This window comes from Orycteropus afer, unplaced genomic scaffold (assembly GCF_000298275.1).
Source record: "Orycteropus afer afer isolate SDZICR_OR568_19922 unplaced genomic scaffold, OryAfe1.0 scaffold00042, whole genome shotgun sequence".
NCBI lineage: Eukaryota > Metazoa > Chordata > Mammalia > Tubulidentata > Orycteropodidae > Orycteropus > Orycteropus afer.
The window spans coordinates 12,395,998-12,409,674 of NW_006921629.1; the positions used below are offsets into that span (position 1 = coordinate 12,395,998).

Below are 13,677 nucleotides of genomic sequence, written 5' to 3' on the forward strand. Positions count from 1 at the left end.
TGGAGGGTCGGCGAAAGAGGGGGAGGCCTTCAACAAGATGGATTGACACGGTGGCTGTGATGATGGACTCAAGTATAGCAGGGATTGTGGGGCTGGCGAGGGATCGGGCAGTGTTTCATTCTGCTGTGCATGGGGTCGCTATGAGTCAGAAACGACTCGACGGCACTTAACAACAACAACAACTGTACAAACCCACTCGATTGCATAGGCAGTACTGATGTAGCCAGTCCATGAACCAGAATTTTGGGAACCACTGGGCTGCATAATATCCACAATATAGACTGGAAACATAGATAGTTTTGGCCTTCCAGGGAGAAGGTCAGAGCTGATTCCTTGAAATCCCCAGGATTTTTGCAAGTTCATCTGAGACCTTATCATCAAATCCTTGGAAGAACTAGGGACTTCTAGTTTCCTGTAATGAAGAACTATGTCATTCAGACCAACCTTCCACTGATGACAACTAAAAATGTCCAGATGAAATATTTTAAATATATTTTAAAAGCATCAATGAGCTAGCAAGCTTGACAGGCTGCATCTGGTGGAGATTGGGGAGTGGACCAATCCACTGAAGCAGAGTTCGGAAAGGTCATTTATCAGGGAAGTCTCTGCATACTTTGAGCCACTTTTTTCCTGCAAATATTTGCTGATCCAGATGAAGCTTTGGAAAGGCTCCAATATTACACAAAGGCTTCTGGAGAATAAGCTTTAAAAAAAGAAGAAGAAGGAGGAGTACCCTGTGATTCATTTTATGACCATCATAACTTTTATCAGTGGCTCTTTTGGAATATAAGTTATCTCCTCAGAATACAAGGAGCAGGCTTTGACCTGCTATCTGGTCTGTATTAAGGACTAATGTTGGAGGTGGTGAGAATGAATCACCATCATTTTGTGAGACACTTGGCATAGGTGCTATCAATGAAAGACTTTTCTTCAGGGAAAGGCTGATTTCCCCCAACAGTGGGAATGATGGTGAGGGTAAGGCTGACTAAGGCAGAAAGGAAGTTTCACAGAGAATGTGGGGTTGAAGGAGGCAAGCGCTCTCAGCATTGTTTGTGTGTCCTATCCTTGTTTCAGAGCCCACTTTTCCCCACCAGCAGTGGTGTCACTAGGAGGCTACAAGGGGGCAGACTGCACCAGGGGACACTGTCAAAAAGGGTAACGCCAAAATGACTATCTGTAAAATTTTTGTGCAGTGTCTCAACAGAGATTATTTTTTCGTAAAAATTTTCTGTAGTAGTTCTGAGTCCAAGATGGCAGACTAGGCAGACACACTACCCAGACCTCCTACAACAAGAGCTTGAAAAAACAAGGGAAACAGCTATGCATAACTATCCTGGATCCCAAAGCTTCAAAGAAAATGATAAAGAAATAGATCAAATACCAATGAGAGGAAGAGACTGAATGAAAACACTGAACAAGGAGCAATAAATTATTAACTGGCACAGCACAGCCATTTTTAATTATTGCAAGCAGCATTCCAATTGGAGCAGGAACCAGGTAACTGGCTCCTCTTGTCCAGGACTGCACCAGCACCCACATTGGTGATTGGGTGACCAGACAGTTTAGAGCTAATGATCCTACCAAAGAATATCCAACCACGCCCAACCACACTTTCTGTCCCACCCACTGGGCAAATATCATCACCTGCTCTAGCACTGCTGGATGAATGAATGTCAGCTAGAGGCTAGTACAACCCTCAAGACTATGGCCCTTGGTCACCCTTCAGACCTGGAACTGAACTCACTCCTGTAACTGAATTTTCAGTCAAACAATAGACAGGTCTATAAGGTGAACAATAACTCTAGGAAGGTGGACACTCCTTTGAGCAATCAACCATCTGAGATCAAAAGGGCAGCATTTGTCCAAGGACAAAGTTCAGCAGGCAGGAAGGGTTAGGAAACAAGAAGGAATGGAAATGAGAAACACAGGGAGTATATAGGAGGAGTGATGTTACCTTGAGGGGATTGCAATCAATGACATGAAACAAAATGTGTGTGAACTGTTGAACAGAAAATTGATTTTCTCTGTAAAATCTAAAAAAATAAATAAATAGAAAGTAGCCAAACCCAGACTAAACTCTGACTTAATAAGACTCTCTAAGAATCTAAGTAATGGAAAAAAAAGTACTCCTTTGGCCTTGACAAATTCCAGACAGTGTCCCTACAATTCACCAGGCCATCAGAGGAGAATGTTATAAGCTCCTTGAGAAATTTTGGAAGCGGCAGTTCAGTCTAGAAATATTTATTGTGACAAGCTTTATGTTAGGTATGCTGGGCACCACAGAAAATAAGTTGATGGGATACCCCCTACCCAAAGCTTACAGCAAAGATAAACATAAAACCTAGAAGCAAATTGGAAAAAATAACCTGGATCTGACAGTGCAGGTCTTTCGAAAAGCAAACCTACTACTATCAAGTCAATTCCAACTCATAGCAACCCAGGAAGACAGAGTAGAATTTGCCCCCTTCGATTTCCAAAAAAACAAAACCCACCGCCATGGTGTCAGATCCGATTCATACCGACCCCTCCTTGGGTTTCCAAGGCAGTATCACTATGGAAGTAGATTGCCCAACCTTCCTTCCAGGCCATCAGATTTTACAAGGCTGTAAATGTTTCTAGAAGTGGACTGCCTCATCTTTCTCCTGAACAGTGGCTGGTGGGTTCAAACCACCAACCTTTTGGTTAGCAGCCAAATACTTTAACCACTATGCCACCAGAGCTCACTTTTTCTGGGTGGAGAGATATTTTTTTGTTTAGTGGAGAGAAAGACAAATATATGTGAATGTGCCACAGCACTGAATTAGTCACATTTTGTGACTGTTTTAATCAGGATAACACAGGCTATGTTGAGGTAATAAATTAACTTCAAAATCCCAGTGGATTAACACAAAATTTATTTCTCACTCATGCCATATGTCCACGTGGCAAGAGAGCTCTTCACCCCATACTTACCGGAGGACCCAAGTTTGCAGAGGTATACATCTGGATCCTGAAACCCACTTAAGGTCACTGCACCAGAGAAGAGAGGGATGGAGGAGGCATACAAACTCCTAAGTGCCTCATACCAGAAGTGACAACCAACACTTCTGCTCACAGGCCAAACCTAATCACAGGAGGCTGAGAAATAGAACATTGGAATAGTAAGCAACAGGAAAATGGGGTTATAAAAAGTAATCAGTTCTTACAATGGAATATGACTCAGCAATATAAAAGGACTAAACTACTGACACATGCAACACTATCGATTATTCTCAAAATATTATGTTGAGCAAAAGAAGCTAATCCCAAAAGAGTGTACATACTGCATGACTCCATTTATGTGAAGTTTATGAACATGTAAATGTAATCTATGATGACAGAAATCAGTGGTTGCCACAGGGTGAGAGATGACTGGAAAGGGGTATATGTGAACTTTCTAGAATGATGGAAATGTTCCATATTTGACTTGGATGATAGTAATACAGATACATATATTTGTTAAAACTTATCGAACTCAAATTATTGATCTATGCATTTTACTATATGCAAATCAAACCGCAACAAAGAAAATAGTAAGACATAAAAGAACTAAGATAATTACTGTAACCAAGAGCAAGAGCACAAGCTTATTAAATGCATGTCAGAGAAAGATATCTTCATTAGGGGTCCCAGATCATAGAAAAAGTCAGGAATGGCTTCCTTAGAATAGAAAGAAAGTCAGAATATGAGGAAGGTGTGAGTCATGGCAACAAGACTGGTAAGGGTCCAGCAGGTAGTCACCATGAGGGTGCACATGATCATTGTGCAGTGGAAAGGGTGGCAGATGGCCACATAGGCCATTGTAGTAAAGAGAAAGAGGTCTACGTTTCCAAAAGTCAAGAAGAAGTAGAGCTGAACCATGCACCCTGCATAGGAGATGGACCTGCTCTGGGTCTGGATGCTCACTAGGACCTTGGGCACGGTGGTAGAGGTGAAAAGGATGATTGCACAAAACAACAAGATGGTAGCTGTGATGGTTGAAGTTATGTGTCAACTTGGCTGGGCCATGATTCTCAATGGTTTGGTAGCTGTGTAATGAGTAGTTAGCCATCCTCCATGTTATGATTTGATGTGATCATCCTCCATTTTTGTATAACACCAATTTTTGCATAACAATTTGGCCTTTGGAACCTAACCATGTCAGTAAGTGAGGAGCTGGGTGTATTTGATAGCATGCTTTGTGCTACAAGTGCCAGAGATACCAATATGTTTCTTACTTTGTGATCATGGGTGAGTCTTACACAACTCTTATTTAAAATAGAAGCTTAGGAAGCAGATCTACATAATCTAAAATGTTGGCCTTGTTTAGAGAAGTTCCTGGGTGAACTTAAGTGCTTGACTACTAACCAAAAGGTTGGCTGCTGGAACCCACCTACTGGTTCTAAACTGCCCAGAGGCACCTGGGAAAACAGGCCTGGAGGTCTGAAAGGTTGCAGCTTTGACAATCCTGTGGAGAGCAGTTCCACTTTGCCCACATGGGGTAAATATGAGGTAAAATCCTCCTCATGGCCCCCAGTAACAACTAACAACAACTTGTTTAAAGTCTTCTGGACCACAGACATTAATATTGCCTTAAGTGCAACACTCATGCAGAATTTTTGGTCCAGGGTGTATTTACAAGTGATAGAATTCTCATAGCCCAGAGAACTTTCTTAATCCAAACAAGTCCATTTAGACCTTTGATCTTTTGTCATTCATAAATACAATTTATAATTTCATCATCCTTATACTTCCCTAAATAAGAATCAAGCTCTGGTGGCACAGTGGTTAAAGCACTCAGTAGCTAACCAAAAGGTCAGTGGTTCGAATCCATCAGCTGCTCTGCGGGGAAAGATGAGGCAGTCTGCTTCCATAAAGATTTACTGTCTTGGAAACCCTATGGGGCAGTTGCCCACAGGGCTCCTTTAGATTAGGGTGTTAGTCTTTCTTGGGTTTTGCTCTTGAAAAGTAATGAACTATAAAACAAGTCATTTAACGTCTGCATGTTTTCTTTAATGTAAATCTTTTCAGCCTTGGAAATTCTATGAAGGTAGTGCTACTGTGCCCTATAGGATCACTATGAGTTGGAATTGACTCAATGGCAATTTTTTTTTTTTTTTTATTGTTGTTGTTTTGGTAAGTTCCCTCTGCATAATCTGTGGTTCCTGATACCTTGTCTTCACCAGAATTGCTCTCCCACATGCCCAAGTCCTCCATATTCCTCAGTTTAAACCCCATTTCCTTCCAGAAGCACTCCTACACATCAGGCCTCAGACAGGGCTTCCTATTCTAAGTCCCTAGGAACTGACAGCCCAGCATTATAACTATCTGTGCCTGAGTCTCCTTTCTTCAACCTGAATATAAACTATTAAGGGCATGCCCTCAGAATTTATGTCCTCAGACACAAAAGAGGTCCTCAGACCCCATCAGTTTCACCCCCTCTCAATTCATTGATGAGGAAGCTAAGACACAGAGATGGGGAGAGACTTGCCCAGAGTTCTACAGGGAGTTGGTGGCCAAATCAGGACTTGAATATGTTGTTCTTCCCAGCACTTCTGTGACACTCCTCAGAGTCCAACAGAGATAGGCACCCCATGGACGCCTCGTGATGTTTTCAAATAAAAGAGTAGCTGAAGTGGAGAAGTTCATCCTCTGGGATGTGGCTATCAGTTCTACACCCCAGGTGGAGGAAGGGCAGATGAGAAAGAGGCTGCCCTCTGGAGAAATCAGTTCAGCATGGGAAATTAGGTCAGCCCCTCAGATCCACTAGGGTGGCTTTTCTGAGGTGGACAGGACAGTCAAGAGGCTTTGAAGCAAGCAGCAGAAATCATCTAGCTCTGGTACCAGCTTTTCCACCAGCTGGGCAGGGCTGAGGTCTCTCCAGTCTGGCCATAGGGTGATAGAGGGCAGCTACCCGGAAGTCCATCAAGATCAGCTCCACACAGAGTGTGAGTCTCAGCTGTCCTGACACCCGCACCTGCCAACAACTCCAGCCCTCCTCGCCTCCCTCGCTCCTGGGTTAGGTGGAAGCTCTGGGGCTAAAGTGGGCCTGGAGTTCTGGGAACCACTTCTGGGACTTGTGCTGGGAGACTAGGCATCTAGTTCTCCAGATCCACTTCACTGCTCCCCTCGCAGCAGACCAGTAGGTAGAGCACCCCAGAACAGATGAATCACACAGTGAGGTCACAGCTTTAGGGGTGATGGTGGCGTGGACTCAGCCAGGGAGAAGAGGTCATGGTCCCCCAACTGTGTGATCTTGGACAAGCCCTGCCCTTCTCAGCCTTTAGTGGCCCCTGGTAGGGGGCAGAGGAGTGATAGTATCTTCTGCGCACAGTAGGCCAGCGTGAGTGGTCACCACACTGAGAGGTTTCCATTCAATTCTGGGGTGCCAGATACCTTCAGTCCCTTTCCCCCATTGTGTCTCCAGTAGGATAAGAGACAGGAAGCAGGGTGGCTGAGGGCTGAGGAGTCCTCATGGGGCCAGCAGTTGCAGCGGGCCACCATGCCTCTCCATGGAGTTTGTTAATTAACTAGTGTGTGACCCCTCTGCTCCCATCCTGAGCGCCATTCCCCTTGCTTTGGGCTACTGTGGTAAATCTTTCCTCCAGGGCATACACACCTTCTCTCTTCCTCGCTGGAAGCAAATCAGCTTCTGAGCATACAGTGTGAAGGGCAGAGTGTATTTTTGCTCACAGGTAAGTTGTCAGACAAAAGATTTGCTTCAGGGAAAGAAATAATCGATGCAAAAAGGACAGGTGGGTAAATCAAACTGCTGAGGGAGAGGAATAAATGCGAAGTAACTGCCAAGGTGTGGCAGACAGCATTGGGAAGTGGAGGAGACCATAGGTGGGATTCAGAAACCCAAATTAGAATTACTTCCGTAGTGATACCACCTCGGAAACCCAAGTAGGGGTTGCTATGAGTTGGATCCGACTCTACGACAGTGCGTTGCATTGTGTTGCATTGCGTTGTCCCCAAATTGCTGAATGACTTTAGGGACAATGTTCTCCGGGCCTTGCTTCCCATATTTACGACTTTAGTGTTGGGTGAGAAGACATCTAAGAGTCATTGCCAGTTGCCTGATAGCAAGATAGGGAGGTGAGCTCTTTGCCTTAACCATTTCTAGATGCCCCTCCTGCCTGGTGCTCATAGAGCAGTTACAACAGTTAAGATTGCTCAATAAATTATAGAAGGGAGATGTGTGGCATCAAGTAAAGTAGAGGAAGGGAGGAGAGGGATTGTGTCCTTGGAATAGAAAATGGAGATGAGGGCTCATCTTGGGTTAAAAACTGTTGTTGAAGAAGCAGCTGTTTGTGGCATGATCAAGACAAGACAAGAGGAGTGGCTGGTGGGTTTGAACTGCCAGCCTTCCGGTTAGCAGTCAAGTGCCTTAGGCACTATGCTATCAGAGCTCCCCTGAGCTGCCTGGTAGATAGGTTTTCTGGTTCTAGATCTTAAGTATCTCTGTCTCATTTTGTAACCTTAAGAAACTCCTTCCTATCTGTTTCAAAGCAGACACCTTCCTTACCCGGGCTTCATGAAAGGGCTCTGAGTCAACAACAGCAGCTCAGCATCCATGGAACCCAGTTCTATGTCTAGTGCCTCGGGGAGAACATAAATAAATCAGTCACCATATCTTCCCATCACGACAGTATTCAGAGGCCTATTCAGAGGCCTGGGTGGGGGAGGAAATTGACCTTTACTAGTGCCTACTATTTGCTAAGTGCTTTTTTATTTATTACCTCATTAATCCTCACAGTAAACTATGAGAATCTATTATTTTCCCACTTTCACAGAAAAGAAAATGAAGCTCAAAGAGTAAACTTCCCTGAAGTTTTGTTTGTAACTTCCTTTGTTCATGCTATTCCGTCTGTCGGCCCAGTGAATGCTTTGTCCTTTAAGCTGGCCCTACTTAAATGCCACCTCCTCTGTGGAGCCTTGCCTGACTTTGCCAGGAGTGTTAGGACTAAGGTCTATTCCAGGCCTAATGTTAGGTGGGAACAGACAACTAAATATTTGCCCTTACAGGGTTCATCATCTAGTGGGGAAGATGAGCATCATAGAAGAAAAGGTCACTTTAACACCAGGCAAACAAGGGCTAAGTTCAAAATGAGGGTAACATTTGGGCTGGAGAAGTCAGGAAAGGAGATGGAGCTTCTTGGAGGAGGGGAGCTGGAGCTAGGTATTGAGAAGAGGCAGGGAGAACATTTCAGGCAGGAAGCAATGTGCTGGGAAGGCATGTGATAAAGGCATAAGAAAGAGACAGTGACAAGGCCAGCATGGCTGGGGTGGTGGTGGGGGAACACATGGAAGCAGTGGGGACTAACACTGGACTAGAACGCTAGGAGCCATGTCGGAAGGCTTTGAATGTTTGCACTATATTCAATGGGCAGTAAGGAGATTGGCACGGCAGTAAAATTAAATGGTTCAGGAATTCTCAGGGCCCTTACAGCTCTAGTTTCTCACTCTCTAGAGCTGCTGCCCTAGCCTGCAGGAAACATGCTTAGGTCTCCGGGCTGAGATGGATGACAGTGGATCTGCCCTCAGGACTGGTGACCTCTGGCCAAGGCGAAGAACAGCTCACAACTGCAGACAGTGTTGAGGTCTGGCATGCAGGCCTTCAGGTGAGAGGCCTCAATATTTCTCGACTACCTTCTTGCCTTGTGTCCTACCCCGCCTCCATTCTGTCTTACAGCATTAGGGAGGAACAGATCATATTTTAGCCCGACTCCACCCGCCAAGCACCTTCCTGTGCTTCCACATTCCCCTCCTGTGTGAAATGTCTTTCTCATCCCCATGCCTCTGGTGACCTCTGTGGTCAGAGCAAGGACGAAACTTGTGTCCAGGTTATATGCAAATGTCTCACCCTCTTCACTCCACGTCTTCTTTGCTACAACCCCAGCAATCTCTTCCACCTGTGTGAAATGTCCTCCCCTTTTCCCACCATGCCATGTCTTTTTGCTGAACCTCTATTCATTCTCCAAGACCCAGTTCAAATTCCACACCTTCTTTGAATTCTGCCAAAACTCCTCCAGAAAGGGGGTGGCACTCCCTTGGCTCATAAGATGAGTAAAGGACATAATACTCTGCAAGCAGCTGCAGGTCCAGATGTTTGAGGGCAGGAGCTGAGATTGTTCATCACTCTATTACTCACTCTGTATTTACTACAGAGGTCAGCAAAGTACAGCCTTCAGGCCAAATCTAGATGCCAAGTGGATTTTGGCCTTGTTTTTACAAATAAAGTTTTATTGGAACACAGCCATGGTCATTCATTTATATATTGTCTATGGCTGCTTTCATGCTATGATGGCAGAGTTGAGTCATTACAACAGAGACTTTCTGGCCCATGAGCCTAAAATATTTACTATCTGTATAGCATGTGCTGAATAATCTAGTAGTAAATTCAGTAAGGTGTTTTGTGAAGAAAATTAGACTGGTATTCAGAAGGTCTGGGTCTCAGTCGCAGCTCTGCCCCTAATTGTTTGACTAAACCCAAAACCAAACTCACTGTCGTTCAGTCGGATCTGACTCATAGTGACCCCTCCTTAGTTTCCCAGGAGGTATCACTACAGAAGTAAATTGCCCAACTTTCCTTCCGAAGAGTGGCTGGTGGGTTTGAACTGCCAGCCTTCTGGTTAGCAGTCTAATGCCTCAGGCACTAGGCCACCAGAGCTCATGTTAAGTGTTTAAAATTTCTTATCCACTTTATCCTCACAACCAACTACAAGAGTAGCTACTCATATTTTCCTCATGTAAAGAAGAAACTGAGGTTCAGAAAGCTCACACCATCTGGACTGCAGAGCCAGGACTCAAAATCAGGTCTGATCTACTCCAAAGCTTGAGCCCTTGTCTACTAACCTAGACAGTGGTCTTCTGAGATTCCGTTTCTTCATCTACAAAATTACAATTATAGTATGAGGAACTGTAGTTTTCAAATTATTTTAACAAGAAATTTTTTTTTAACCATTTTTCACATGGAGCCATAATATCTCAGGAAGTTTATCCAAAGCTCCCAGCATTTAGGCCTCCTGCCTCGTCGCTCCCCTCAGCACTCCCACCAGTCGGGGCATTCCATGGCTCTGGTCAACCTCACATCTGCCCCAGGGTTCCTCCTCCTTGGCCTCATGGACGGGTCAGACTCCCACCCGCTGTTGTTCCTGTTCTTCCTTGGCATCTACCTGCTCAACGCCCTGGGCAACCTGAGCATGGTGGTGGTGGTAAGATCCGATGTGGCTCTCCGCTCTCCCATGTATTACTTCTTGGGTCACCTGAGCCTCGTGGATGTCTGCTTTACCACCGTCACGGTCCCCAGACTGCTGATCGGCCTGCTCCACCCAGTGCAGGTCGTCTCCTTCCAGGGATGCTTTGCCCAGATGTACTTCTTCGTGGCTTTGGGCATCACCGAGAGCTACCTGCTAGCAGCTATGTCATACGACCGCGCGGTGGCGGTGTGCCGCCCGCTGCACTACGGCGCCGTCATGACGTCGGGCCGCTGTGCGTCCCTGGTGGGGGCGTCCTGGGGGGTAGCCCACTTCCACTCACTGCTCCACACGCTGCTCATCTCCGAGCTCTCTTACCCCGCCTGCGCCCCCGTGCGCCATTTCTTCTGTGACATGACAGTGATGCTGAGCTTGGCAACCTCGGATACATTCGCGGCGGAGACTGCCATCTTCTCCGAAGGCCTGGCCGTGGTGCTAACCCCGCTGCTCCTCGTGTCCCTCTCCTATGCCCGCATCCTTGCCGCAGTGCTCGGCGTGCGATCGGCTGGAGGACGGCGCCGCGCCTTCTCCACCTGCGGGGCCCACTTCGTGGTGGTGTCGCTCTTCTTCGGCTCTGTTCTCTCGGTCTATTTCCGACCGTCGTCTGCCTACTCAGCCCGCTATGACCGCCTAGCCAGCGTGCTCTATGCCGTGGTGACACCGACCTTAAACCCTTTTATCTACAGCCTTCGTAACAAAGAGGTCAAGGGCGCCCTAAAAAGGGGCTTCGGACAGAGAGCCACACCTCAGGAGTTATGAGGGCAGATCTGGATTCACTGGCATTTCCATGATAATAACGATTACAAAAGTGCTTTATTTTTCTCTTTTTAGCTTCCCAGAACAAATCAATTTTGTTGGTTTGGTATCTTATCTCTTGCTAAATAAAAAGTGAGATCAGGAGCAAATTTCAAAGTGTCTAAGTGATGGGTACATTAGCAGTTGGGTAAATTAGTTTTGTACTGTCTGAATGTTTGCAATAGGTTATAATTTTAAACTTTGGAAAGTAAGAAAGTGAACAAGGAGGAAGGGAGTACAGAGAAGGAGTCTTGAGAGTACAACCAACAGCAACCAAGTGGAGAGGAACCAGTGGAGACCTAAAGAGGATTTTTCAGAGATTTGCTAAATGTGCCGTAGTGTAAGTGAAACCGAGTAAAGTGTTCCCCAAGAATGTGGAACAGTATCTATTCTAAGGGGGAATTCAAACCCAGTAAAGTCAAAACTATTTCCCCCACCCTGGTTAAAACAAATAATTAGAACAGATAGAGCCAGGGGTGGGAATAGATAAGTAAACTTAATTACCCTCACCTGTTTCCCCACCCTGACCCCGGTTGGAGACAGATGAGTAAATACAATAAGCTCAGTTTCTTAAGAACTGAATGGAACAAAAAACATTCTTTCCTGCTATTTCCTTAGGCACAGGTAGGTGATGAAGGTGTTAATGTGTCTTAGAAAACAACTTGAAAATTAACTCTGGCCTGCAGACATGTGCAGTGGGACAGAGAAGAACGAAGTTACTGGGAACTAACACTCTCCCCTCTGCCTAAGGCCCGATCAGCTGATGACAGGAAGCCGGTGTAACTCATCCAGTACACAAGTGCTCTGGCTCAAAACGCTACTGTCCCTTTAAACCGAAGCGAAGGAAATTTAAGCCAATCGTCAACCATCTCATGCCCAAATTCCTGAACATTTTTATGAATATGCATAACCCTCACTTCTGAAACCTACAAAACTGTAATTTGATGGAGTTTTGGGGAGTCAGATCTGGGTATGGGTACCCCTGCCTCCTTGCATTGCCACTTTGCAATAATTTTCTTTCCTCTTGATCACTCTGTGTATAAACCGTTTTGGCCTGACTGCACACTGGGCAGGGACCCGCGTTTGGTACTATTTCACAAAGAACATTCTTGTAGATTCCTCCTCAGGAGGAATCCATGTATTTCTAAGAGGCCCATCCATGTGTATGTCTTCCAGAAAAAAATCACCAAACTGCTTTCATCTTGCTATCTCCAATTCTGGAGCATCTGGACCAATTATTAGCCAGCCCTAATAATTCTTTACCACTGGACATCCCTCTTTCCAGGTAAAACAAATGGAGAGATCCATCTAGGAGTTTTGCTTCCTAAGTGGGTTTCCCTACTCACAGGCCTACAGGGCCACTCTTGAGTGGGCTTGTAATACAGATAGTCCCTTCTGACTCATGCCAATATAATATAGAAAATCATCTGTAAACCGGGTTTATTTTTATTCTTCTCAAATGGTCATAGGGAATTCCCCAACATATGTGGGTTTAGGAAGAGACCAGTGGAACAGGCGTGTTGGGAAGTGAGACAGCTGCTTACTCAGCTTCTTGTGCCTTCATGATATGCTCGGGGGTATTGCTAAAGAATCACACGAAGCCCAGTTCCTCCTGTGTCATCAGGCATCCAATCCTTAGCAGGACTCTGGAGCCAAAAGCTGCTTTTCAAGAGGAGAATAGTCCCTTGTCAAAAAGGACAAGGCTTTTCTCAAAAACCAACCTGGCTGTGTTTCTTTTGTCAGTACAGGCCACAGGCCCCCTGCAGCGTCCCTGTCTGCTAGACATTTTAAGAATAATCAGATTCATCTCTTGCTTTGAGCCTTCCTCAAAGGTTTCTACTCCTTCTTTCATCTCCTTTAATAATTTTATTCACTTATTCTATAAGGAGCTCTGGTGGCATAGTGCCTAAGGCATTTGACTGCTAACCAGAAAGTTGGCGGTTCAAACCCACCAGCCACTCCGTGGAAGGAAGACTGGGCAATCTACTTCCATAAAGATTTACTGCCTCAGAAACCCAAAGGGGTTTGCTATGAGTCAGAATCAACTCGATGGCAGGGAGTTTTTTTGTTTTGTTTTTAATTCTATAGTTTGTTTTGGATTGCTTTTATTGCCATTTCTTAGAGTGCTGTTTTTCCTGTTTTGCCTGCTGCTTTATTGCTTTAATTTTTTATAACCAAATTGTAGGGGGAATCTTGTGGAACCTGAAATTAAAAAGTGTTCCTACAGAGTACTTTTGTGCCTCCCTAAAAACGTCAACATTCCTGGGTTGTTAATTTCTCTGTTTCGATTTCTTGTGTGCCAAGCAAGAGAATAGGACAAAAACACCACAAATAGCCACAGGGCAGCCTCAAGGCAGATTTAAATTCGCAGGTGCAGACTAGCAGGATGTTCAAGGCTCTGTAAATTGTGCTCCAGTATAAGAACCCAAATCTCTCCACACTTAGCACATTTAAAGATGGCTTGGAAGAGAGCAAGAATAACCCAGCAAGCAACATGATGTTGAGCTTTGCAATTTGCAAGTGGGATTTCAGTCTTATTGACAAGAGAAACAGCCAGTTCTCACAAGTCACTTGCATGGGAAATTTACGTATCAGCAGTAGGTTCCCCTGAGTCCTGCCAAGTCCC

At 45.2% G+C, this 13,677-nt stretch overlaps 1 protein-coding gene across 1 annotated transcript; it reads left to right on the forward strand.

Moving 5' to 3' along the window:
• Positions 1-10,070: 10,070 nt before the first annotated feature.
• Positions 10,071-11,015, forward strand: LOC103194220 (olfactory receptor 1L6-like). Its single transcript, XM_007937585.1, has one exon. It carries the CDS (start codon positions 10,071-10,073, stop codon positions 11,013-11,015), a length of 945 nt encoding a protein of 314 aa, XP_007935776.1.
• The last annotated feature ends 2,662 nt before the right edge of the window (positions 11,016-13,677 follow it).

Coding starts and splice junctions, on each gene's coding strand:
- LOC103194220 (XM_007937585.1), top strand. CDS start 10,071: ATGGCTCTGGTCAACCTCACATCTGCCCCAGGGTTCCTCCTCCTTGGC.